This window comes from Lipotes vexillifer, unplaced genomic scaffold (genome assembly GCF_000442215.2).
Source record: "Lipotes vexillifer unplaced genomic scaffold, Lipotes_vexillifer_v1.1 scaffold835, whole genome shotgun sequence".
NCBI lineage: Eukaryota > Metazoa > Chordata > Mammalia > Artiodactyla > Lipotidae > Lipotes > Lipotes vexillifer.
The window spans coordinates 1,301,159-1,326,369 of NW_006774135.1; the positions used below are offsets into that span (position 1 = coordinate 1,301,159).

General features: G+C 66.4%; 2 protein-coding genes across 2 annotated transcripts in view; one reads left to right on the forward strand and one right to left on the reverse strand.

The window, feature by feature from the left end:
- The window catches only part of PLCH2 (phospholipase C eta 2), a 27,610-nt gene extending 10,964 nt beyond the window's left edge, over positions 1–16,646 (forward strand). Inside the window, 18 exon segments of the mRNA XM_007448976.1 lie at positions 1,551–1,722; positions 2,118–2,225; positions 3,276–3,457; positions 7,252–7,303; positions 7,665–7,747; positions 8,116–8,213; positions 8,297–8,479; positions 8,865–8,972; positions 9,657–9,781; positions 9,861–9,945; positions 10,294–10,440; positions 10,855–10,934; positions 13,763–14,633; positions 14,728–14,991; positions 15,102–15,292; positions 15,474–15,860; positions 15,895–16,117; positions 16,120–16,646. Coding sequence (XP_007449038.1) covers positions 1,551–1,722; positions 2,118–2,225; positions 3,276–3,457; positions 7,252–7,303; positions 7,665–7,747; positions 8,116–8,213; positions 8,297–8,479; positions 8,865–8,972; positions 9,657–9,781; positions 9,861–9,945; positions 10,294–10,440; positions 10,855–10,934; positions 13,763–14,633; positions 14,728–14,991; positions 15,102–15,292; positions 15,474–15,860; positions 15,895–16,117; positions 16,120–16,646 — 3,886 coding nt within the window.
- A 2,968-nt stretch (positions 16,647–19,614) lies between these two features.
- The window catches only part of PANK4 (pantothenate kinase 4 (inactive)), a 16,408-nt gene continuing 10,811 nt past the window's right edge, over positions 19,615–25,211 (reverse strand). Inside the window, exons 11-19 of the mRNA XM_007448945.1 lie at positions 24,506–24,618; positions 24,137–24,224; positions 23,076–23,227; positions 22,209–22,264; positions 22,008–22,057; positions 21,527–21,631; positions 21,063–21,163; positions 20,891–20,959; positions 19,615–20,200 (exon numbers count right to left, since the gene is read on the reverse strand). Of these exons, the coding sequence (XP_007449007.1) occupies positions 19,987–20,200; positions 20,891–20,959; positions 21,063–21,163; positions 21,527–21,631; positions 22,008–22,057; positions 22,209–22,264; positions 23,076–23,227; positions 24,137–24,224; positions 24,506–24,618 (948 nt within the window). The 3' untranslated portion in view covers positions 19,615–19,986. The remainder of the gene's footprint in view (positions 20,201–20,890; positions 20,960–21,062; positions 21,164–21,526; positions 21,632–22,007; positions 22,058–22,208; positions 22,265–23,075; positions 23,228–24,136; positions 24,225–24,505; positions 24,619–25,211) is intronic.

The window sequence follows — 25,211 nt, forward strand, 5'->3', positions numbered from 1 at the left end:
GGGGAGGGGCTCAAGGACCTCATCCCGCCCCTCCTGTACATCCTTTCTGCGGAGCAGTGCAACATTTTGGCGGCTGGTTTCTTGTTGAGGACGAGGGGCAGGGGCAGAGGAGAGGGAAGGCGGTGGACGCAGGAGCAAAAGCTGGGCCAGGCAGGGTGTGTGTGTCGGCGGCCCCGGGCCACAGACACCTGGTGTCAGAGGCCTTTCACAGTGGTGGCTCCGGCACTAATTGCCCTTAAGAAGTTACTCTGTGTCCAGACTCAACTTGCTGTCACTCAGAACGGCTAGAGACACTGTTGAACAAAATCCAGTTTAGTTTCTGGGAATAGAAGACGGCCTCCCCACACTGTTACCCTCGAGTCTCAGCTCAGTGAGGCTCCCAGGTGAGAGTGAAGGAGGCGGGAGGGGAAGCGAGACTGATTTAAGAGGTAGAAACAGAGGTGCCCCTCCGGGAAGACCTGGCACAGGCTCTGTCTTGGAAGGGAGTGGGAGTGAGGGACCTCTGCAGGGCCTTCTGGCCTCTGGAATTGCAGGTGAGGGGGCGTCTCAGGGCAGGGGGGCTGGGACACACAGGTCTCCTGTAGCTGCCAAGGAGCCAGGGGCCTGCTGGGGTCTCAGGACGGGGCTTGCACCTCCCATGCCAGCATAATCTCTGTGGGCACAAGGTCCTCCCCCAGGCCTCGGTCCCCTGACTGGGAAATGGGGAGGGGAGGACCTTTGCCCCAGGCCGTGCCTCTCACATGGCAGGACTCACCCACCTCTTGCTCTAGTTTATGACTTCTAGGTCTGGGTCATTTACATTTTCTAAAAGGATTATGTTGCCTTTTGGCAACAATCCAAGTAGATGTGCACATGACCAAAGAAATAAATCAAACAACTGAAGAACTTATCATGAAAATCCACACGCTGCACTCCCCATTCTGCAGCACGTAGGTAATAATGATGTTCCCCTGATGGTGTGTACCAGGCTATGTGTCCCTCCTTATTGGGCCCCAGGGCCGCGCACAGGACAGCGTCTGCCGTATCTCGGTGAATGGGATTATCTCTCTCACAGTCTATCCTTTGCTCCACATTGCACCTCGGTGTAGTCCACGCCATTTCTTTTTGGCCGTGCTGTGTGGCTTGTGGGATATTAGTTCCCCCACCAGAGGGGGACTAACCCTAACCCTGGGCTCCCTGCAGTGCAAGTGCAGAGCCCTAACCCTGGACCACCAGGGAGGTCCCCCACGTCATTTTCAAACCGTGACTTGCTTGAACGTTTCCTTTTGTTTTTCCTGGATTTTCTAATTGCCTTTGTTATTTTCTTATTGGGAGAAAAATTTCATGCCTGCTCTACCCATCCCTAAGGTCTCCCAGCTCCTTTCCCCCACACTCACTTGCTTTGGAAAGCCATTGGTGGGCCCCCTCCCAGAGTGGCTGGCAGCCCCGTCTATCCTGGGCTCCTGTGAAGACTCCTCCTCATTCAGTGGTGCAGGTGGCCTGCAGGCCTGCACAGGTGAGACCTAGCCTTCCCCTGGCCTCATTCTGCTCCTCCCCTCTTGGGGCCACAGGTATCCAGTGATCCTGTCCATCGAGAACCACTGCAGTGTCGTCCAGCAGAAGAAGATGGCCCAGTATCTGACCGACATCCTTGGGGACAAGCTGGACTTGTCATCAGTAAGCAGTGAGGATGCCACCATGCTACCCTCTCCACAGATGCTCAAGGGCAAGATCCTGGTGAAGGTGAGCCCCTGCCTACCCCTCCTGGGGCCAGCGTCCTGCTGAGCCTCTGACCTCCGACCTCTAACCTGCAGTCAGGTCAAGGGCAAGGCCCTGCTCCAGACAGGCTGGGGTTCTGCAGCATCTATGATAGATTTGAGGGGCCACAGGGCAAGCCCTGCCCCTGACCTGGCCTCCATCTCACCGTGGCGGTCAATCAACTTGGGGCCTTTGGCATGCACACCCGGGCATGTCCCTCCCACACCGCTGCCGCAAGGATGGGTGGGCTGGCCCTGCCCCCAGCCTGAGAGCCACAAGCAAGCTTGGGAAAGGCTCCTATGCTTTGCTGCTGCTCCTGCGGGTGCCGGCCCCCCAGCACTTCCCCCAGGGCCCCTGCCAAGGTCCACCTCCTCCCCCAGGGCAAGAAGCTCCCAGCCAGCATCAGCGAGGATGCTGAGGAGGGCGAGGTGTCTGATGAGGACAGTGCAGACGAGATCGATGATGACTGCAAGCTCCTCAACGGGGATGTGAGTGGGAGTGGGGGGCTTTGGGGGCCGGGGGAGCTGCAGACCTGAACAGCCAGCTCAAGCCTTGTTGTAGAAGGGAGGTGGCAGGGACAGAGGGGCATGGGGCAGATTCTGAGGGTGATTTGCAAAGCTGCCAGGCTGCTGGGCATGCACTCGCCCTGGGCCAGTGGGGCACTCCCCTAACCACCCCTCCACACAGGACACGAACCCCGAGTTCCCAGCTAGCGGCTGTCACCTCTTCTCAGAGAGTCGCTGGGACCAGGGGCAATGCTGGGAGGCTGAGGAGTCCACAAGGGCTTTGAGCAGCCACGGGGCAGGCGGGGGGGGGGGTGGAGGGACTCTCTAATTAGCGTCTTCCCTCTTCTGGGTACCGCCAAGGTATTATTTCTCCCTGAGGGGCCATCGGATGGGAGAATAATTGTGCGGCTGGCTAATTGTTTTAGAAAGCCCTGAGGCAGTGGATTCCTCCCGCTCTGGGTGGGTTTGCACATTTCCCTGCCTGGCCAGGGGTGATAGTAAACACTCTGTCTGTGGTGGCCACCTTGCACCCAGTCCCGCCTGGCTGGGCACGGGGGTGCCCAGATGCCCAAGGCCCAGGCCCTGCCTGGAGGGTCCAGGTTGGTCAGGGCCACGCTGGGTGCTGTCCCCACCCCATCCATCTCCTTGAGGCGCACGGTGGCTGGTGGCGGGTTCCCAGATCCTGAGCTGCTGAGCGGCTCTCAGAGCCCAGAGTGGCCGCCGGGTGCCCGGTGAGCGGTCCACTTGGTCTGGCGGGCAGCATCGTGCACCTGAAGGAGACAGGTGTTAGAATCAGATGGGCCTGGGCTCAGGGCCTGCACGGCACTGCCTGAGGCCCCGGGACGAATCACATGCCGGGGCGCACAGCAACGCGATGTAGGAGCGAGCCTGGGGCCAGCTCCAGGCGTGAGCTGGAGCTCACGTGGGGTGAGCCTGAAGTGGTGCTGGCCCTGCCCGAGACTGGACGCTGTCCCCGCTGCTGCCCGCGAGCTGGGGACCGAGGCCGAGGGGCTGGCCGTCCGCCTCTTGCAGGCCTCCACCAATCTGAAGCGTGTGGAAAACATTGCCAAGAAGAAACTGGATTCCCTAATGAAGGAGGCGAAGATCCGGGACCGTGAAGACCCCAGTGACCTCACCGCGTCCACGCTGTCCCCGCCCGGCCAGCTCGGGCACACGGCAGACGCCAAAAGGGTGAGACCCCCGAGGCAGGCGGGGTCGGCCTGCAGCTGGGAGAGGGGCCAGAGCGTGAGGTTTCTGCAGAGCTGCACACGCACACCTGCACGCACACACACCTGCCCCCCCCAATCTGGCCACATACACACACCTGCGCGCACACACGCACACCTACCTGCACGCACACACACACCTGCACGCACACACACACACCTGCACGCACACACACCTGCCCCTCCAACCTGACCACACACACCTGCACACACACACGCACACCTCCCTGCATGCACACACACACCTGCCCCCCCCCACCTGGCCACATACACACACTTGCACACACACACGCCCACCTACCTGCACGCGCACACACCCCTGCCCCCCCAACCTGGCCACATACACACACTTGCACACACACACGCCCACCTACCTGCACGCGCACACACCCCTGCCCCCCCAACCTGGCCACATACACACACTTGCACACACACACGCCCACCTACCTGCACGCGCACACACCCCTGCCCCCCCAACCTGGCCACATACACACACTTGCACACACACACGCCCACCTACCTGCACGCGCACACACCCCTGCCCCCCCAACCTGGCCACATACACACACTTGCACACACACACGCCCACCTACCTGCACGCGCACACACCCCTGCCCCCCCAACCTGGCCACATACACACACTTGCACACACACACGCCCACCTACCTGCACGCGCACACACCCCTGCCCCCCCAACCTGGCCACATACACACACTTGCACACACACACGCCCACCTACCTGCACGCGCACACACCCCTGCCCCCCCAACCTGGCCACATACACACACTTGCACACACACACGCCCACCTACCTGCACGCGCACACACCCCTGCCCCCCCAACCTGGCCACATACACACACTTGCACACACACACGCCCACCTACCTGCACGCGCACACACCCCTGCCCCCCCAACCTGGCCACATACACACACTTGCACACACACACGCCCACCTACCTGCACGCGCACACACCCCTGCCCCCCCAACCTGGCCACATACACACACTTGCACACACACACGCCCACCTACCTGCACGCGCACACACCCCTGCCCCCCCAACCTGGCCACATACACACACTTGCACACACACACGCCCACCTACCTGCACGCGCACACACCCCTGCCCCCCCAACCTGGCCACATACACACACTTGCACACACACACGCCCACCTACCTGCACGCGCACACACCCCTGCCCCCCCAACCTGGCCACATACACACACTTGCACACACACACGCCCACCTACCTGCACGCGCACACACCCCTGCCCCCCCAACCTGGCCACATACACACACTTGCACACACACACGCCCACCTACCTGCACGCGCACACACCCCTGCCCCCCCAACCTGGCCACATACACACACTTGCACACACACACGCCCACCTACCTGCACGCGCACACACCCCTGCCCCCCCAACCTGGCCACATACACACACTTGCACACACACACGCCCACCTACCTGCACGCGCACACACACCTGCCCCCCAAACCTGGCCACATACACACACCTGCACACACACACGCACACCTACCTGCACGCACACACACACCTGCCCCCCCCAACCCGGCCACATACACCTGCGCACACACAACCTGCACACACAGCACACCTGCACACCCCTGCACGCGCGCACACACACACACCCCTGCATGCATCCACACACACTGCCCCTGGTGTACATCTCCACCCCGGGTCCTCCAGGAGCTCACACCTGGCTGTTCCAATTCTCACCATGAGGGACCCACAGCTGTCACCCTGTCACAGGCAGATGGCCAGGGAGTGGCTGCCCTGTTTGTGTGGCTGACAGCCTGTCCCCTGGAGGCCTGTGGACAGCTCCTCTAGCCCACACCCTCCCTGCCTGTGGGCAGGAACTGGGCTGGCAGCCCCCAGGGCACCTGCAGCTCCTTGCAGAAGAGGACCTGGGAGTGGCCTGGGGGGTCTGGTGGTGACAGGGAGGGGCTCCAGGCTCTCGGAGCCGAGTGAGTCCTGGGCACTCCCCTGCCCGGAGGCCCTCCAGCCGCATAGGGAAGGGCCGCTGAGCTCTGGGAGGTTCCTCTGTGGGAGAACAGTGTGGGGGCCGTCAAGGCGGACGTGAAGCATATGGGGGCCGGGCCAGTGCGGCTGAGCAGTTGTGGGGCCGTCTGGAGGGGCCGGTAAACACTGGAGATGTGGCCACATCAGCCGAGTGGCACGAAAGCCGGCGCCCTGCGCGGGCTGTGATGGGCGGGGCAGCTGGGGCCAGGAGGGTGCCGGTGGGCCCTGCAGACCCCAGTGGCACGAGGCTCATCAGGTGCTGTGTCCTGGTGGGAGGGGCTTCCCACACCCCCCGAGGACGGCACGCGGGTGCTGCCTCCCGTGCTGAGCTTGGGGTGCGCGCGGTGGGGGTGGGTGACAGCAGATTCTGGCTGTGGCCGCAGCACTTTTCCAGGATCTGGGCCAGCAGGCGCCTCTCCGCGCTTGTGGCCAGGTTCAGGGGTGCTCGTGTGCTGGGTGACCACGGGGTGTAAAGAGCCAAGGGGTGCATCAACCCCGCCGGCTCCTGACACACCATGAACACGGCTTCCCGCCCTCTGCCAGCTCGCGGGTTTTCTGAGCGCCTCCGTTGCTGCACCTTGGGCTCTGGACCAGCGCCCCTCCGGGCAGCCAGCCAGCGGGTGGGAGACAGCACTCCCCAGGGGGCGGAGGAGGGGGTTGGGGATGGCCCCGTGGTTGTCTCTACCCCTCTGCCCTCCTTGGCCGGGCCTGGGGGGCCTCTCATCTCCCACTCGGGGGCCGGAGCCCAGATCTGAGGGGTTCTCCTCATTTTCTGGGTGAGGCCAGCGAGCCAGGCAGGGGCATGGCCGAGGGAGGCGTGTGCGCGCAGGGGCGCCCACAGGGGGGTGCGCACAAGCTCACGTGGGGGTGCACGCAGAGTGCGTGTGCAGATGTGTGTGCCCGTGGCTGAAGCCCCCCCTTGACAGGGAACCTCGGCTGCGAAGCTGGCTCCCGCCCTGGTGGGCACGTCCTGAGCAAAGTTGGGAGAGTTCGGGGGCGGGGGGGCATCTGTGGAAGGGGCTAGGGGGCGGCTGGTGACGGCTGTGACGAGGGACCTCGGAGACGCTGGCACAGACTCCCAGCCTCTCCAGAGGTGTGACTGAGCTTCAGGATGGATGAGAGCTTTGTGCCTCGGCCCCAGAGCGGGGAGGGACAGGCCGGGGTGCCGCCAGGACCGGGGGCCCCTTGGGTGGGGGCAGGAGGGGAGCCGCCAACGCGCATGTTCTGTAAACAGCAGCAAAGAAGCTGGTCCTGCAGCCTCAGGAGGGTCACCGTAGCCCCGAGTGCAAACGGTAACGGCAAAAGGCCACAGCCCAGGGGACTGTCTACGTAGGTAATAGCTTTGCCGCTGCAAGAAGCAGGCGGGGACTCCTGAGCTGCGGGATCCCCGTGTGAGGATTACCTAAGCGGGCACGCCGAGGAATGTTCCGGACACACAAGCGGCATTTATTAGGCCGTCACCATCCATGGGAAAAAATCAAGACTAGGCACTTGAGGAGTGTCGAATGGCACATGGTGGGGAGCTGATACGGGCGTGCGAGCGAGCACTGTTCTCAGGCCTCTGCTCCCAGCAGCCTGGGGCCCGGCTCCCCACATCCTCCACGCCCCTCGCAGCTCCCTCCCTGCCAGGAAGGCGGCCTGGGGCCTCTGGGGGGAGCTGCCCATCCCAGCCCAGGTCTGAGGCCGGGCTCACCCCAGCCCCGCTGTCTGTCTCTCCTCCCAGGCCGAGGAGGCCAGAACCAGCAGACAGAACAGCCGGCTCCTCGCGGGCAGCTTCTCGAAGGGCAAGGTCCGCCGGGCTCCCAGGCGGGCTCCCAGGCGGGCTCCCTGCCCCCACGTGCGCCAGCCGGAGTTGGGGGGTCTCCTCCAGGACCGGGGGCCTCTGGGATTCCTGAGGCCCTGGTCGGGGCCGGATGGAGCAGGTTGCCTCGATGGCCCTCCCCTGGTCCACGCTGGTCGACGCCCGGAGTGCAGGTCACCCAGGGCCCGGGCCAAGCAGGGCACTGCAGAGGAGGGGGCAGGCCCGGCTGCAGGGTGGGCGCCGGGACCCCAGGGCTGCAGGCCCTTCCGTCGCAGCGTCCTGGCCTCTGCAGACGGCCCGGCTGAGCCTGGCGCTCCAGCAGTCCCGACTCTGCCCTGGTTCTGCACAGAAAAAGAGTGGCAAGCTGAAGAAAGCGGCCAGCGTGGAGGAGGCGGACGAGGGCCCGGACTCCCAGGGCAGCCAGAGCCGAGGGTCAGTGCCCTGCCTCCATGCCGGGCCCCTGAGAGGCAGCGCGGCAGCACGCGCTGAGACCGTTGTCCTGGCAACAGTCGGCATCAGACGCGCAGGCTCAGGGACCCGCATGGTGGGGAGCGGCCGTGGGGGCCCAGGGCAGGGACCCCGGGGTGCGGGCCCAGACTGGCCAGCGCGGGTCCCCGTGCTCGTTTCTGTAGCAGCTGTCACGGTCGGCCACTGCCCCCTCCCCCAGTGCCACCTCTCAGCACGTCCGCCGCATGTCCCGACGCCTGGAACACGGGGGCGTGGTGGACGCCTGAGGGACGCTCCCCGGAGGCTGAACAGGGAGGCGTGCGACCCAGGTCCTGACCCCAGCCCTCCCGCAGGGCCGCCCGGCAGAAGAAGACCGTGAAGCTGTCCCGGGCCCTCTCGGACCTGGTCAAATACACCAAGTCTGTGGGCATCCACGACGTGGAGATGGAGGGTGAGGGGCCCCTGGGGGGGGGAGTCGGGGCCCTGGGGGGGTGGCCGACCCGGTGCCCTGACGCCGCCCGTCTCACCCGGCAGTGGCATCCAGCTGGCAGGTGTCTTCCTTCAGCGAGACCAAGGCCCAGCAGATCCTGCAGCAGAAGCCGGCCCAGTACCTGCGATTCAACCAGCACCAGCTCTCCCGCATCTACCCCTCCTCCTACCGAGTGGATTCCAGCAACTACAACCCTCAGCCCTTCTGGAACACCGGCTGCCAGATGGGTGGGTGCCGGGCCTGGGGCGGCCGGGCTGCTGAGGGGGTGCAGCTGGGGTCTCCGCAGCCTCTCTGCTCGCCCTTGGCTCTGGAGAACGTTCGCGGCATCCAGCCAACTTCACCAGGATGGCACCGGGGTGGGGGCCGCTGGGGCGGGGGCCTTAGGACCCCAGGGCAAGGTGGGAAAGACACAGGTGCACATCCAGGCTCCTCAGGTGCGCGGGGCCGCTGTGCCGGCTCTGCGGGAAGTCCTGCCGGGACCCACGGCCCTGGTTGTGCCCGACGTGAGCCCCAGGGCCCCTGCTCACGTAGTGGACGTGGGCTCACAGGAAGCGGTGGGGCGGGACACACGGGCTGGGCGCTGAGCCAGCCACCTCACATCCTTCCCCACAGTCGCCCTGAACTACCAGTCGGAGGGGCGGATGCTCCAGCTGAACCGGGCCAAGTTCAGTGCCAACGGCAGCTGTGGCTACGTGCTCAAGCCCCAGTGCATGTGCCAGGGTGAGGCTGTGGCCCCAGGACGGGGACACGGGGGTGGGGGCTGCTGCACGGGGGTGGCAGGGGGCGGCCACGGCGAGGCCACCTGGCGGGTCAGGCTGGGGCACAGGGAAGCGCCGCCACCTGCCGGGCATCTGCGGCGCCTCCCCACGCTGCCCCAGCGCGAGGGTCCCCGGGCGCGGCACCCTTGGGTGAGGTCTGCCCGGCACTTCCTCCCTTCTCGGTCACCTCAGTTTTCTCCCCGATGTGCTGAAAATGACTTGTGGGTTTCTTCCCGTCGTAACCCGAACCAGTCCTCCCACGTGCCTCTCGGCTCGTGCTGTGCAGCGTTTATCTGCAGTGGCCTCTTCGAGTTATCGACGTGCGCAGCCCCAGGCCCCCCACCCTGGACCCTGTCCCCAGGCACCCGGCCCCCCACCCAGAGGCGGTGTGGCCTCGCACTGAGCCCCCGTGGTCCACCTGTGGGAGGCGCGAGCTGGGCCCACATCATGGGGAGGCCGCAGAGGCGACCGGCCTACGGCCCCCGGCGCCCACCCCTGCCCTGGAAGGCTGCCTCCCCTCCCCCTCCCGCAACCGGGGCTCCCATCCAGTGGATGGGGTGGAGGTGGGAGTGGATGCACTGGGGCTGCCCCGGGAGCCGGTGGTGGGTTTGCCCTGCCCGCTCAGTCTCACCCTGGCCCCCCTCAGGCGTCTTCAACCCCAACTCCGAGGACCCTTTGCCCGGTCAGCTCAAGAAGCAGCTGGTGCTTCGGATCATCAGTGGACAGCAGCTCCCCAAGCCGCGGGACTCCATGCTGGGGGACCGAGGGGAGGTAGGAGGGAGGGCCTGGGGGGCCAGGGAGGGCCGGGCTGTTGGCCCAGGCCCCGGTGCCACCCTGCACTGTGTGCCAGATCATCGACCCCTTCGTGGAGGTGGAGGTCATTGGGCTTCCCGTGGACTGCAGCAAGGAGCAGACGCGCGTGGTGGACGACAACGGTGAGGACGCGGGAGGGCCGGGGGCGCCCAGAGGCCGGCCTGTGCCCTGAGGCCCCGTCACAGCTCCTGTGCTGCTGACACCAGTCTGACCGGGAAGGGAAGGGTGAGGGCCACCGCCTGTGACCCGCATAACTGTCCAGGATGCCCCCTCGGCTGTACGCCCAGTGACAGCCGCCTGGCCTTCCGCTGTTGCTTCTTTCAGCCGGTGGCCAGCCCAGGAGGAGGTGCTGGGAGAGGGTGTGGGCCCATGTGGCCTCCAGGCTGGAGCTGTGGTGTGGACGGGACTGGCCTGTCTGAGAGGTGGGGGTGGGGCAAAGGTGACAGACACCTCCTCCTGGTGGCCTCCAGGATTCAACCCCATGTGGGAGGAGACCCTGGTGTTCACGGTGCACATGCCTGAGATAGCGCTGGTGCGCTTCCTCGTCTGGGACCATGACCCCATTGGGCGTGACTTCATAGGCCAGAGGACGCTGGCCTTCAGCAGCATGATGCCAGGTGGGCTGGGGGCCAGTGGGGGTGGGGGAGGGCAGAGCCCTGGGCCAGTGCCCCCCGTAGCGTGTCCCCCACAGGCCAGCAGAGGACGCCAGGACAGGGTGGGGCTCAGCTTCCTCCTGCGAGTCGCCTTCTGCCACGGGTGGGCCTGGGGATACCGAGGGAGCTGAGGAGGAGGGTTCAAGGCCACGGCACTTTGTGGTCAGGGTGGGGGAGGGTAGCACCAGCTGCGGAGCCCCTTAGCCCCCAGAAGATGGTTGCTCTGCAGGCGAGAGCCATCCTGGCAGGCTTTCTGGAGGAGGTAGCAGCCCCAGGACCGGGCTCACAGGTTGTACTCAGGGCTTTGGGACCTTTAAGTAGAGTGCGGGGGACGTGGGTGGGTAGGAGCCGTGGTGAGCATGACCCCGGCTGTTTCAGGCTATCGGCACGTGTACCTGGAGGGAATGGAAGAGGCCTCCATCTTTGTCCACGTGGCCGTCAGTGACATTAGTGGTAAGGTGAGTGCCACCTGCAAGGTCACTTGCTGTTGGGAAGGGGTGCCCCAGCCCCATGCCCCAGCCCCATGCCCCAGCCCCACCCCATCTCTGTCCCTGGGGCCATGAGGCCTAGTGCTTACCTTGACGGGCCTGTGTCTCCATCCACGAAATGAGTGGCGGGGCCCCCGGGCGCGCCTCTATGTCCCGGGGCCAGTGTGGCCACCAGCATATGGAAGCCATGGCCCTTCCTGGGCAGCCCTGGCCCCTCCCGTCTCTCCTGAGCCTCCCCTTCTACTGCTTGGGGTCCCCTGGCTCTCTGTCCCTCCTCGAAGGCGTCTGCCTGGCTTTGCCCCATCCCTCACCTGCTCCCGGTACATTCGCCCCAGGATGGGGTCTCACTCCGACCTCCCCAGTCTGCAGAGCCCAGGGGTCCCTGGTTCTAAGTTTGGGGCCTAGCAAGGCTGCACGCGGTGGTCTGTCAGGCACACACGGGGGTCCACGTGGCTTCCGGCACTAACCGTCTCTCTCCTACCGTGTTCCTCGGCCCTGGGTGCTGCTGATGGAGGCCCCGCAGGCCTCCCAGCTCCGTTGTGCGTCCGTGGTCACCCTGTCGGTCCTGTGTCTCCGTCTCCGCGCTCCACGCCCGCTGTTCGTGTCTCACGGCCTCACTCTGTCTCTTTGGTCTTGCAGTGGGCTTCTGTATGTCCAAAGTCTACTTTTAGAAGCACGACCCTGTTAGGAGCTCGAAGGTACCCCAGCACGGGGGCGGCGTGGCCTGCCCGCCCCCCACCTGCATGCTCAGGCCACCCTGTTAGCATCCGTGAATTCCTGGTAGCATTTTGGAGACTGTCAGCTCATGTGACATGGGTTGGGACGTGGTTCCGGGTCCCCTGGGCCATCCTCAGGCACAGAGCAGCATTTACGAGGCAGGTCCAGGACCTCAGCCAGGCCTCCTGTGTGTCCGCCCCGAGGTCTGGCCCATCTCCTCCTACCCTTGGCCTTTCCAACTCCTGCACCTCCCCCACCCCCCGCCCTGCCCTGCGCCTCCCTGTGTCCGGTCCTCTAGCTGCCGGCCCTTCCAGTACCCGTGCCCTCTCCCTCTCCCCACCCTTCCCTCTGCGCTCCGCCTGCCTGTGTGCCCCTCTGATCTGTCTGTGCTTCCACGCCCAGTGCTGGAGGGGGACGGGGGGGGGGGGGGGTGGGGGGCAGGGGAGATCCCATGACTTGGAATTAACTAGGCTGTTTAGATGGCTAAGGAAAAAAGCTAAACCTCAAGGGGCACCTCCAAAGGTTCACACGAGGTCTCCTAGGAGTAGTACCACACGCACTACACACGCCCACCGTGCAATTCCAGCTGAGAACTCAGGGATTCACACCCCTCCCAAAGCCTCTACATCAGCCCGCACCCATGTCCCAGACACCTCAACAAATCTATTCAATGCAGAATCCGTGAAACAGCTCACACCCCATTTATTATTTAAAAATATTTTGTTACAAAAGGAAAAAAAATACAATGCAGTATAAAAGATTGACAGTGTCATCAAGTTTATTACACAATTTTCAACCTATCAGAAAGACAAATCACCAACAACAGGGGGACGGGGCCTTGGCCTTTTTGAGGGTTGGGTTTTTTTCCTTTTGCTATCAGGAAATAAAACTAAAAATTGTGTCACCGAGTAAAAACAAAACAAAAATGGGGAGAAAAAAATTCTCCGGGTAAACGGCTTTTCTGGTATTCTATATATTTTTTTCTCCTTAAACTGTCACCTTACTTGGTTTTCTCTACATTAAAAAGACACCCGGAGCTGCTCTTGAGGATAAGCACATCACTTAACGCTTGGCCGGCTGGGCGGGGTGCCATATTCTGAAGTGGAGGGGGGGGTGGGGGTGGGGGGCAGGGTAGATCCCAGGGACCAGGAGCTCCGAGCTTGAATTCTGGACCTTCTAGCCAACTTTGACCAAATTGCTCTGGATTTGGGATCTTGAATCAGACAGCTGATTCAAGTGCTGGCCACTAACGCCTCTGCCCAGACGTGCCCCCGTGTCGCGGGGACTGTGGCTGTCTCCAGGGTCTCTGCATGTGAGGACCCTGCCGGCCTCTCCGGTGTTGACCCAGGCACGTGCCAGCCGGTCCTGGGGACCCTGGCTGCCGTCCTCAGGCCGGGAGGCTGCGGGGAGAGGCTTTGTAGGGGCCTCCCGGGCCCGGCCGTCTGGGAAGGACTGCCTGGCAGGCATCTGGAAAGGCTCCCCGGAAGAGGCAGCACCTCCAGGGGAGAGGGCCGGGCAGGAGCATGGGTGAGCCGACCGTGGGGCTGCACCTGGCTGTGCTTGCTTCCTTGGCCGTGGCGCCTGGGGGCGGGCGGGACCGATGCTCCGTCTGGTTCACACCCCGTCTTGCTCTCCACACCAGGGCCACCCTGGGGGCCCCGTGCCAGTCTGCCCTGCCAGAGCTGGGGCCCCAGGGGCTGGAGGGGTGAAGAGTGCGCTGGGCACAGGGCTGGGGTCCAGGTCTCTGCTTGGGAGACCCTGGGGGGGCCTCCCCGCTCCAGCACTCCCTGGCCACCTGCCCTGAGAGCCACAGACCCTCTGCCAGTGCCCACTCCCTCCACCCTGGTGCAGGCAGGCGCCGTCCACGCTGTGCTGAGGCCACAGCCTCCGCCGCCCCTGGTAGAGCCTCCCTGGAGACCGTCCTCCTTACACACAGCCCTGAGTGGTGCCCCAAGCGAGCAGGCCCGTCGGGCCGCAGCAGGCTCTCCCGGGCCACGGCCTCCGGAGCACAGCTGGACAGGGCTGGGCAGTCTCCGGCCCCCGGTGCCCAGCTGTCGGCTATGTATCTCCTTCTCTTGCAGGTCAAGCAGGCTCTGGGCCTAAAAGGCCTGTTCCTCCGAGGCCCAAAGCCCGGCTCCCTGGACAGTCATGCTGCTGGGCGGCCCCCGCCCCGGCTCTCTGTTAGCCAGCGGCTCCTGCGGCGCACGGCCAGCGCCCCAACCAAGAGTCAGAAGCCAGGCCGCAAGGCCTCCCCAGAGCTGGTCCTGGGCCCGCAGGACCTGGGCTCTGAGGGGGAGGCCAGCGACGCGGCACCTTCCAGCCCCGGCCCCACTCCCGAGGCCCCGGCCCTGGAGGAGCTGGGCAGCCGCAGCCCTCGAGGTAAGGCACCGGTGGAAAGGAGCCCGGTGCAGGTGCGGCCTCTGCGGGCCCCCGAGGGCCCTGGGTCTGCCAGGATGGCCACCACCTGCATGAAGTGCGTGGTGGGCTCCTGCGCCGGCGAGGACGCCGAGGGCCTGCGGAGGGGGCAGCTGCCCAGCCCAGGGCCCGAGAGCAGGCACGCGGCCATCAGCCAGCAGCCCCGCGCCTGGGCGGGCTCGCTGGGGGCGCCCCACACTGCCTCCGGGAGAAGCAGAGGGGCCCCCAAGGGCCCTGGGTCCCGGCAGCCGGGGCCGGGCGGCCGCGGCTTCGTGTCCTCAGACTCCAGCAGCCCGGGCAGCCCCGAGGGGACCCCCTGCTGGCCCGAGGGCGCCCGCAGGCAGGCGGGGGCCCTGCAGAGGGAGATGAACGCCCTGTTCCTTCAGAAGCTGCAGGAGATTAGGAGTAAGCCCCCCGTGCCCTCCACCGGTAAGCCCAGACGCTCCTCTGGGGCGTCCCCGTCGTGGCTCCCACGCTACCCCCGCATGGCCTGGCTGGCGTCCCCGCTGCGCGTCCGTGTCCAGAACCGTGGCCTCTGTGTGCTCGCTGGCCTTCGTTTCCTCGCTCCACTGGCTGGCCCCATGGGCCCCTCAGCCCCCAGACCCCTGTCTGACCGTGATTTGCCCCACAGGCCCCCAATGCCCCCCAGGGGCTGGGAAAGTGATTGCAGCTCTGGCCGCGGCCGTCCTCACCCCGGGCTGGGGACCGGGGAGTCTGAGCCGGGTCCGCTTGCCGAGGCCTGCAGCCCAAAGGGCGGCCTCTGGAGCCCAGCCTGACCGCCAGGGCCTGGGGGCAGCTTCCAGGCCCTCCTCCTGCCTCCCCCTGGCCCCTGGCCAGCACCGCAGTCCTCTGGGGAGTCTGGCCTGGGTTCCTGGCCGGGGCTCAGAGTCTCGACGTAGAGGCCTCTGTTTGCAAAGTGTGAGGGGAGCAGCTTGACCGTGGCCCTTGGCCCCGGGGACGCACGTATGAGCAGCTGTGCTCTGGACCCCCCCACCCCGGCCCCAGGGCTGGTCATGACAGAACTGCCTGTGGCCCCTGGTCACAGGGAGCACTCCGAGCCCGGGGAGGGCATGCTGGAAGCCGGGCCACCCTCCCGCGCCCCCTCTGTACCCGGCCCGCCTCGCGCCCGTCTGTCCACGGCCGGCCCCGCCCCGGCGCTGACCACCCTCTTCTTTCTGTCCCTACGCTGCCTCCTAGTCAGGGACTGAGAGCGGCCGAGTGCCAGGTAACGGGGCCCCAGGGGGGCCCTGCCTGTGCGCCCGGGCCCCTCTCTTCCCCCGGCAGCAGCGGAGCGGGAGGGCAGGGTGGGGGCAGCTGTGAGCGCGTGGGGGGGCCTGGAGCCCCGCGGGCACCCCTGGCATCCGCCTCTCCCCGCAGACGCCCACCCCATCTCCTCCCTGTGCAGCCTGGAAACCAGCGCGGGGTCCTGGCCCCCCACCGCCGGGGGCTGTCTCCCCCAGCCACGCCCCTGGAGGGCCCCAGTGCTCTGCGGGGCCCAGCACCAGCTCGGCGAGCCCCCCAGGGGCGGCTCTGGGAGCTTCCAGGCCCCTCCAGCTCGGGACCGGGAGCCAAGGGAACGCTGAGCCAGCCCCCGAAAGCAGGCAGTGGGCGTGCCATGGCGGGGGCCCTGCTGGGGCCTGCAACGGGGCCCCTGGTAGCCAGATGGACGGCAGGGGCCACCCCCGGGCTCTGGGCCATGTGCTCAGAAGGGCCAAGAGCGAGGGGCAGGTCCCCTCGGAGTCCCTGGGTGGACGGTGGCCCCTGGCCAGGCGGCAGACACTGTGGCAGCGCGTCCTCGTTCTCCAGCCTGTCGTCTGGTGACACGGTCGTCGACCTCTCCCTGCAGGGCCTGGGCTTGGGACTTGAGAGCCTCCCAGGGGCCCCGGCGGGACGCCTGCCCCTGTGGCCCTGCTTGGCCTCGGCCGCCCGCCTGGACCTGCCTGCTGTGACCAAGAGCAAATCCAACCCCAACCTGCAGGCTGCTGGCCAGCTGCCTGTGGAGCCTGATGAGCTGCAGCCCCGCCCCTGGCCCCATGGCCACCCTGGGCCCGCCACCTGGTGGGCCTCCCAGACTGCACTGTGGCTGCCAAGTCCAAGAGCCTCGGGGACCTGACTGCGGATGACGTTGCCCCCCCCCCCCCCCCGGCGGCAGGGTCGGGGGCACGGCCGGACGCCCTGATGGAGCAGCTGCGCAGGCTCACGGGGTTCCAGCAGGCTGGGGGCATCACGTTGTCCACCAGCGGGGGCCCGGCTGGGGAGGGGGCAGCGGAGGTCCCGGCTGGGGAGGGGGCGGTGGGGGGGCGGCGTTCCTCCTCCCGCAGGCGGAGCCGTGTGCGCGCCATCGCCAGCCTGGCCCGCCGGGCCCAGGAGCGGCAGGAGCGGCAGCAGCGGCTGCAGGGCCCGAGGGGCCCCCCAGAGGAGGAGCGGGGCACCCCTGAGGGCGCCTGCTGCGTGGGCCAAGAGGGCTGTGGGGATGTGCCGGCCCCCGCCAAGGGCGCCACCGACCAGCTGTCAGGTGCTGCCGCCACTGGCCGCCTGCTGAGGCTCTGAGCCGCCCTCCCTGCAGCCTAGGGCTGGGCGAGGCCCACGTTTGCTCAGGATGCAGAGCTGCCGCCACCCTCGAGTCGAGGCTGCCCGCCTGTCCGGTGTGGCTGTGCCCCTCGGCCCTGCCCCTCCTCCTGGGAGGAAGGGGCCCACCCTGGGGCAGGGCAGAGTTTTCACGATCTTTTAAGATCCACGTACACATAGAGAGAGATTTAAATTTTGAGAGGCAAAGCTTCTACGATAAGAAAACGGTGCCGTGTCCTTTTCCACTTTCCCCTGGTTTCGGCTGCGGGGCGTGTGCGGGCGCACGTCTGCCGCGCCCTACCACGCGAGGCGCCCAGAGTGGCCTGGAGCGTGGCCATCCCCGCCCCGACTGCTGGCCTGCTCTGCACACACCCTGCTCTGGAGGGGACGTTGTAGACTCTTGTAAACTCCCGAACACAGCTCCAATAAACACGCTTGCGCTTGCTCCGAGTGGGCTCCCTCTGTGGCCGCGTACCCGGTGTCGCGGGGCCGGAACCCAGAAGATGGCCCCCCCCCCACCCTCTGCCCGCAGATGGCTTGGCTGGACCGCGCCCAGGGTCAGGGCCACAAGCCCCGAACACACCCCTGTTCTTTCCCTCCCTCTCTCCCACCCCACTTATCGGGGGCAGACATTGGCCCTGGCAGGGCCCCAGGCCAGAGGGTCCCCAGCTGTGGGGCTGTTGCTCCCGGAGTCTCTGCGCACAGAGGACCACCAGGGCCGCCCCCTCCCTCGAGAAGCTGGAGAGCTGACTGCCCTCCCCACCCGGGCACCTGGCCTGCACTGAAGCCAGCTGAGGTGTCAGAGGCCACCCCAAGGGTGGCCTCTCTTGGTACAACAGGCAGGGGCTGGGGGCAGCCCACCCACGGCTCAGCTCGGGGAAGCCCCGGGCCCGCATCAGGATCAGCCCTACCATCCAGGGTCGGAGGCCCCGGGGACGGTGGGCGCCGGGCAAGGCGCCTGAAAGGCTGGGTGTTGGTGGGCGCCAGGCGCTCTGTGGGGGTCTGTCTCTTGCTGTGTCCCTCGTAGGCGCCAGGGACCCACCCCGGCCGCTTGCCCAAACTCAGCAAAGGCCTGGGGGATGGGCAGTTGTGCCAGTGCCACTTTCCTCTCAGGACCAGTCAGGCCCCTCAGAACCGGGAAGGCCCTCCTCCTCCCTCTCTGGTTGGGGGAGCTCAGCCTGGGGTAGCTGTGGCCCAACCCCGAAAGCGAGGGGTCCCCACGGCACTGCGTCTGGGCTCCTAGAATCTTGGGGGAAGTGAAGGGGAGGCGGGGGGCAGGGAAAGACACAGCCTGGGGCAATCTGCCAGGGCTCACAAGATATGGGGTGGGGGGGTCTGCCCTTCTCCAGCCCCAGGTGGGTGCTGCCTTTTGTTCCGTTACCTCCCAGGGGATGCCCTCAGCTGCTGGGAGGCCCAGACCCTTTATGTCCCAGCTGAGAAAGGGACAGGGCATCGTAAGAGGGGTACCTGAGGGCAGGGCAGGTGCTCGGAGCCCTGGTGCCCTACTCACTGTGGGGCCACCGCAGGCTCCCCCCGCCTGTCCAGGGACCCTCAGGGGAGCGCCAGGGCCTGACAGGAGGGAGGCCCAGCGAGGCGTCATGACACAGGCCGAGCTGGGCTGATTGGACCTCTGGAGTCCTCCCGGGTGTCTGGGCAGGGCATGCCCTGCACAGGGAGCCCCAGACCAGCTAGGACGATGCTGCTCCGCCACCAGGGATGGGAGGACAGAGGGTGGCCTGGACAGAAGAGGGGCCAGGCCAGGCCTCATAGAGGCGACCACAGGAAGCTGAGCCGTGATTGGGTGCAGGCTTGGGGGGGGGGGTAGCAAGGGGCTGTGATGGGGTCAAGGTGGGTGAGCCTTCGCGGAAAGGGGATCACAGGGACCACCCACTGGATAGGCCTAGCCTATGCCCTCTAGACGGCTGTGCCCCCTGCTGCCCCTGGCGGCTGCTCACAGGAAGGTCAGGGCCCTCTCTGCCGACAGAGCAAGTGCTTTGAGGCTCGTCCATCCAGGAGTGGGGTGCAGCACATGGGTCACCCGGGGGGGCTGCTGTGGTGCAGGACAGGTTGAGCACCCTCTGAGGTTCAGTGCAGGTCCCAGACCACTGAGCTCAGCCTCCCGGAAGGGGGTGCAGGGCCCCAGTTTCCCTGGCCCAGCAGGGCAAGTGCGAGGGGGTCTTGGGCAAAGAGGGCGGGGCTCAGGTCCCTGCAGGGGCAGCCCCGCTGGCCTTCCTCATCCCACCCGTCCTCACGTTGCTGGGTGCTCCAGCAGTGAGGGACCTGGGTGCTGGGCAGTGGGGCTTCCTCAGTGCATAGGGCCCGGTGGCACAGCAGCAGGGCCCCCGCGCAGCTCTTCGTTCCTGAGACCGATGGCACACACAGGCGGCCTCGCAGCTCCGTGGCCAGTTCTCCTGCCGCGATGTGGCATCTGAGGCTCAGGTCTGCACCCCGAGGGACGGTCCAGCGGGGGAGGAGCCCCCGTCATCTCGCAGCACCTCCATCACCGGGCCTAGTGAACCCCCCACCCGCCTGCCGTCAGGCAGGGCTCTGGGCATGGGCTCAAGGCCGTGGCGACAGAACCCACGTGGTCTGAGATGCACCGAGCAGGAGAGGACTGGACCAGCCACCAAGTCCCTGAAAGTCCTCGAGGGCCCTCGAAGCCCGTGGCCTCCTCTCAGCAGCCTGTCTGTCCTTCCCGTGCGTAGCGGGGCCAGGCGGGGCAGGGGCGCAGGGGGAGGCCTTCTCCAGATGGACACGCCGGGGAGCGATGCCGGAGGCCACGTGACAGGGCAGCGGCCATGGCCCACGGGCCAAGGTGGGCCTAAGAGTTCTAGAGATCACCTAGGGAGAGACCCCACTGCTGGGCTCCCTGGGGGAGGCGTGGGCAGGGCCCCCAGGGTGGGGGCTGCCCACCCTCACACCAAATAGCAAAGGCAGAAATGCTCTGTTCTCACTCTGGAAACTACTTGCTGTGCCCTGACCTCAGCGTCCTGTCAGAGGCGTATACGTATATATTTATATTTATATATATATATATATATATATATATGTATATATGTATATATATATAAAAGATTATTTAACAGTTAAATATATTCCAATAAGAACGTCTCACGGGACAAAAGTCGTGTCTCCCCACCACGAACACGTCAGCACTGAAGAAACACCAAGCCCGAGGCCACGAGCGCTGAGCCCACACCTGGGTGCAGCCGGCTCTCTCACAGAAGCACAATATAAATATTCTGATTTGAACGCGGGTCCCCGTTGCAGTCGAGATACGTTCCTGAGGCGACGGGCAGAGCAGCCTGGCGGCGGTGGCGCCTCACTCGGCCGGGACCTCGTACTTGAAGATGACGCTGAAGAGCCGGCCACCCAGCCGCTCGGCCAGCCACGAGTTCTTGATGACGGCCAGCTTGAGGCTCTCACAGCGCAGGGCCGCGTGGTAGTTGGTGTGGACGGCGCGGCCCATGCCCTCGATGACCACCAGGTCGGCGCCGCGCTCCCGCACCAGCACGGCCAGCCCCTTGTCCAGGCGGCTTCGGGGAGGAAGGGGGCAGTGAGGAGGGTGCAGGCGGGGGGCCTGGCACCCTGCACTGAGCTGCACCCGGGGCAGACGCCACACCCTGCCTCCAGCCAAGGGCGGCGACTGGCGGGAACGCCGGAGACCCCCGACCCTCGGCACCCCCCAACTACGTGGGCCCTGGGTCCAGCCTGCTCCCCGGACAGCCAGCCCGGCAGCTGCCCTCCCGGGGCCCGGGGCCCAGGGTCTTAGGGACCCCTGGCAGCTGCGCTCCCGTCGCTACAAGGAAGCCAGTTCTGAAAACTGGGCCTTAATGATACTTTTGTATTTTGAACTTTAAAGAATCTGAGTCCTTTCTAGAGCTTTTTATTGTCCCTCCTTGTTGGTTAATAGTGGACCTGGAAGGGGATTAAGTCAACACTGGAGATCAGCACTCGAACAGACTGAGAGGCTAATGGTCCCAGAGCCCAGACGTGCCCTCCTTCACACGGGCCGCTCCAGGTTCTAGAAGCCCCAGGGTGGAAAGCACTAGCGTGACGACCTGATTATCCAAAGGATAATCATCCGAGGTGGGGACACGGCCCCCCTGCTGCTTCCTCCCAGGGTCCCGAGGGAAGAGGTGCCTGGACCCTGCCCGGGGGCTGCGGCTGGCACAGCTGACTTCCGCCGGGGACCAGGGGTACCCGGGGGCAGAGGGGCCACATACCTGAGGTCGAGACACGGGGAGCTGGAGCCAGTCTGCATGAGCAGCAGCCTCCCTTCTCTGAGCGCCGAGCTGCCGAGCACAGGGGTCGTCACCCGTGAGGCGGCGCCCCAGGAAGCCGCCCCGCTGCGCCCCCGCCTCGCCACGCCGGGCCCCAGCCTCCTGCCCAGCTTACCGGACGACGGGGTCCATGGCCGCGATGCGCTCGGCCACGATGAGGGACTCGCTGTAGGTCACGTCGTTCAAGGCGGGTCCCGAGTTGCACGCCAGGATGACCTGCGGCAGGACGCCCGGGCTCCTTAGGGACCTCGGCTGCCGGCAGTACCGAGCCAGCCTGGGCTCGCCCGCCTGCCCGCCCGCCACCCACCCACCCACCTGGGGCTGCCGGCGGAGGAGCACGGCCTCCGGCGACCTCTCACGGCTGAGCCGGCTCTCGGGGGCAGGATGGAGACGGCCCCAGGGCCCCGCGGTCAGGCTGACCTAAGCCCCAGGATGTGACCGGCCAGGCCTCCTCCTCTGCTCCTGCCGTGCCACTGCCTACCCGGCACCTACCTGCACATGGAGGGGCCCAGGGCGACGCCAACCCCACCGAGCACAGGAGCTGGGCAAGGGACCCGCCACGCTGCCCTCCACACTCACCTCCGTCCCTCTAGAGAGAAGCTCCCTGACAAAGGGGAAGACTCCCAAAATGACGTCTACTCCACTGTTATCTGCGAAAATTAAGGCACATTTGTGAGGGGGCCCCTGTAAGACAAAACCAGGACGTTCAGTTGGGAACAGGCGCGTCCAAGCGTTCCAGACACCTCCACACTCCACTCCCCACGGCCGGGCGAGGGCTGCTGGGTCCTGCAGGCACTGGGGGCACAGGGGCAGCCCCGGCCTCTTCCAGAACTGCTAGCCCGAAGGACCTCTGACCTGAGGCCAGTGACCTCATCGCTGTCCCGCCGCAGTCAGGCTTGGAGCAGGGACGCCAGCTCGTGCTTGCAGCTCGGGGCGGGGGGCTGAGGGGGACACTCCGGGGGGCCCTCGGTGCACCGCGCGGGCCCGTGCCACCTCCCCACCCGTGAGCCCTGCCCGGGCCCCTAGGGCACAGGACAGAGGCGGGGACAGCTCCGTGTACCTTCAGTCTCTGAAGCCACTTGCTGTAGGAGTCCACGAGCCAGGGCCGCTCTGCGGGACACAGGGACGCGGTCACCTGCCCGCCGGCCTCTCCGGGGAGCCGGTCCTCACCTCCCCCCAGCTCAGCGGGCACGCGCGGCCGCCGTGCGACTGCCCCCGCCGGCCCGAGTCCCGGCCCTGGAGGAGCCCCGGGCGCCCCTACCTTGCAGCTGCCTCTTCGCCTCCTCAAACCCAAACTGGGGGTCAGATTCAAGGACGCTGCACGGGGGAGGGGAGAACAAAGTCACCAAAGCCCCGGACCTTGGCCTCCGTCGCTCCCCTGGGCCACGAAGCCCCTCCTGAGCTGGACGAGCGTGCTGTCGCCCGTCGCTGCTGCCGCGTCGGCTCGAGGACGGGGGCGGTGGCACGGGGAAGCCTCCGTGCCTGCAGCCACAGGCCAGGCCCCTGGGGAGCACCAGCCACCAGCCTCGCCCCAACGTGCCGCCCAAGGGGCAGCCAGTGCCGAGGGCAGGGAGGGGGCGACGGCTGTCCCGGGTGCCCGGGTCCGAAAGCGCACGTTGGGTGACCCAGCAAGGCCCCTGCGCGGGAGCCCCGGGGAAGGGACCAGACGGCGGGCCCCGGGACAGGACCCCTGGGGGGCCGGGGAGACGCGTGCCCACCGCTGAACTTCATGAGGCACCTATTCACTCCGAACACCCAAGAGCGTCTAAGCCCAACCCACCCAGTCACCGTGGCGTGGAGTTTCACGCCGACAACGCCCACACCTGCAGCCCTCCACGCGCCTGCTCTCGCGTGCGGGCAGCGAGGCTGGCTCCCAGCACCTGTCCCATCCGTTCCCGAGACCACACGTGCCCAGCAAGCCCCGAGCAGCACCCCATCCCCCGAGAACCCCGGTGGCCCCTCTGCCACCTCCTCGAGGGCCAAGCTGGGCCGGCCGAGGCCGGGACTGCCGGAGCCACGTGTGGCCCAGGCGTCAGTTCAGGCCCCGGGGCTGTGGCTCTAAGGCCGAGCTGGAAGGAGGAGGGGAGGGGACGGGCCTGCGGGGGCCGTGAGGACAGCGGGCACCTACTCAGAGACGGCTTTCGCTCCCCAGTCGAAGACGTTGCCGGCCAGGAGCCCTTTCACCAGGGCCAGCTGCCTCTCCTCCCAGCCCAGGGCGTCCAGAGCGCGGATCACCCTCTGGAAACATTTTAACGCCACGCCGTTGTCTTTCTGCTTCACCTGCGGGGAGACGTGGATGAAGACGTGGTCCGGCCTCCCCCGGGCGGCCGGCAGAGCAGGGAGAGGAAAGCGCTGCGCCCGGACGCTGTGGAGAACGGCACCGACGGTGAGCCTGCCCTAGGCCACAGGAGCCTCCCGTGTGGCGTCGCTGCGGGAGGCTAGACAAACCCAGATCGCGCCAGACTAAACGCGGCGCTGACTCGGAGCAGCATGGGCTGAGAGCAAGCGTGGGGGGCACGCTGGTATCGGTGCAGGTTTGAAGTGTGCACTGAGGACGGAGGCTCAGGTGTGACTGCGTCGTGGCCCAGCGCGGAGGACCCACACCCCACGGGCGCCTGCGGCCCTGACCGTGAGATCCTCGGGACCCAGACCCACTGACCCCAGACACTCCTGTGCGAGGGCAGGGAGGAGGTGGCAGGGAGCTGAGGTCGGCTGGCTCTGGACCCCGGCCACGGCTCCAGGGCACGCGGCGTCCTGGTCAAAGAGCCCAGGGCGGCACCTCCAGGCCACCAGCCAGGCCCTGGATGGCTCGTGGCCAGGACGGGCATCCTCAGGCACCAACTCCTGAGTTTCCAGGCCGAGCTCAGGAGGCCAGGAAGAGGAGAGGGGGCCTCAGTGCCACACGCCCGCCACCCTCACCGGCTGCTGGTTAGAGCCCCCAGGACACGCTGCTGACGAGGCCACAGCGGCGCCGGCATCGGTCCACAGCCGGTACTGCCGACCGAGGGGTCGCGGCCCAGCGCTCCTGGGAGATGGACCCTCACCAGGGCGGCTCCAGGATGCAGCCTGTCGCCAGTGCCGGGGGTCAGGGCTGCCAGCACACCCGCTCGCTGGACAAGACGGGACTGACGCCCCGTTCCCCACGGCCCCCTGCAAGCATGAGCCCACCCACGAGAAGGGGGCGCTCACCTTGGAGTAGGGGTCCGGGAAGTTGAATTCATTCAAACAGTGCTCCCTCGTGTCCAGGAGGCTGCGCACGGTCAGGGTCCCATAAGCGCTGAAGACAGAGCCGGGCGGAGGGCGGCTAAGCGGGCTGGACGGCTGACTGCACTGCCCATCGCACCCTCCCCACCCAGGGGCGTCCTCGTGGCGTCCAGGCGCCAACAGGAGAAGCCCAGGAGGCCAGCAGGGTGCTGAGCGTCCCCGAGTGTGTGCCAGGGGAGGGGCGCAGAGCTTCCTGGAAAACTTCGAGGGACTCGGCCCTCGGGCGTGAGTGCGCGTCCCCGTAGAGGCCACCTCTCGGGGCTCTGGGCCAGGGCAAGCAGGCGGGCCACTCACAAGGGCTGGTGCCGCAGCGTCTGCAGCTTGTTCCAGTACTTCTGGCGGAACTTCTCGGCCCTCTCGGCTGCGTCCACGGAGCCTGGCTGGCTCGCCACGGCGCGTTTCACGACCTACCAAGGACGGGGCGGCCAGCGGTGCTCAGGGCAGCCCCCAGCCCGTGGATGGCAGGCATTGGTGGCAGCCACTGGGGGCTTCCCTTGCCAGGTGGGAACGGGGTTGCCGCCAGCCCTGACCCGAAGCTCATATCCGTGTCCTCCAATACAAGCCCCAGGGCCCACTGGACACCAGTTCCTGCTCTGCCGAGGGGACTGGTGGTTCTGGAGCACCCTCCAAGTCTGTGGGACCCCTCGCTCTGAAGACAGACCCCACGGGCCTCTCTGAGGGGCGTCGAGGAGGAATGGGTGTTCCCAGGAGGCTCCCAGGGCCTTGACTCCCCTGAGCCTGGAGCCGGAGGCCAGCCCCTGCTGCCCCTGAGCCCTGTGTGAACTGCTTGCTTTTTAAAGAAACACAGTGTGGGCTTCCCTGGTGGCGCAGTGGTTGGGAGTCCGCCTGCCGAGGCAGGGGACGCGGGTTCGTTCGCGCCCCGGTCCGGGAAGATCCCACGTGCCGCGGAGCGGCTGGGCCCGTGAGCCGTGGCCGCTGAGCTTGCGCGTCCGGAGCCTGTGCTCCACAACGGGAGAGGCCACAGCAGTGAGAGGCCCGC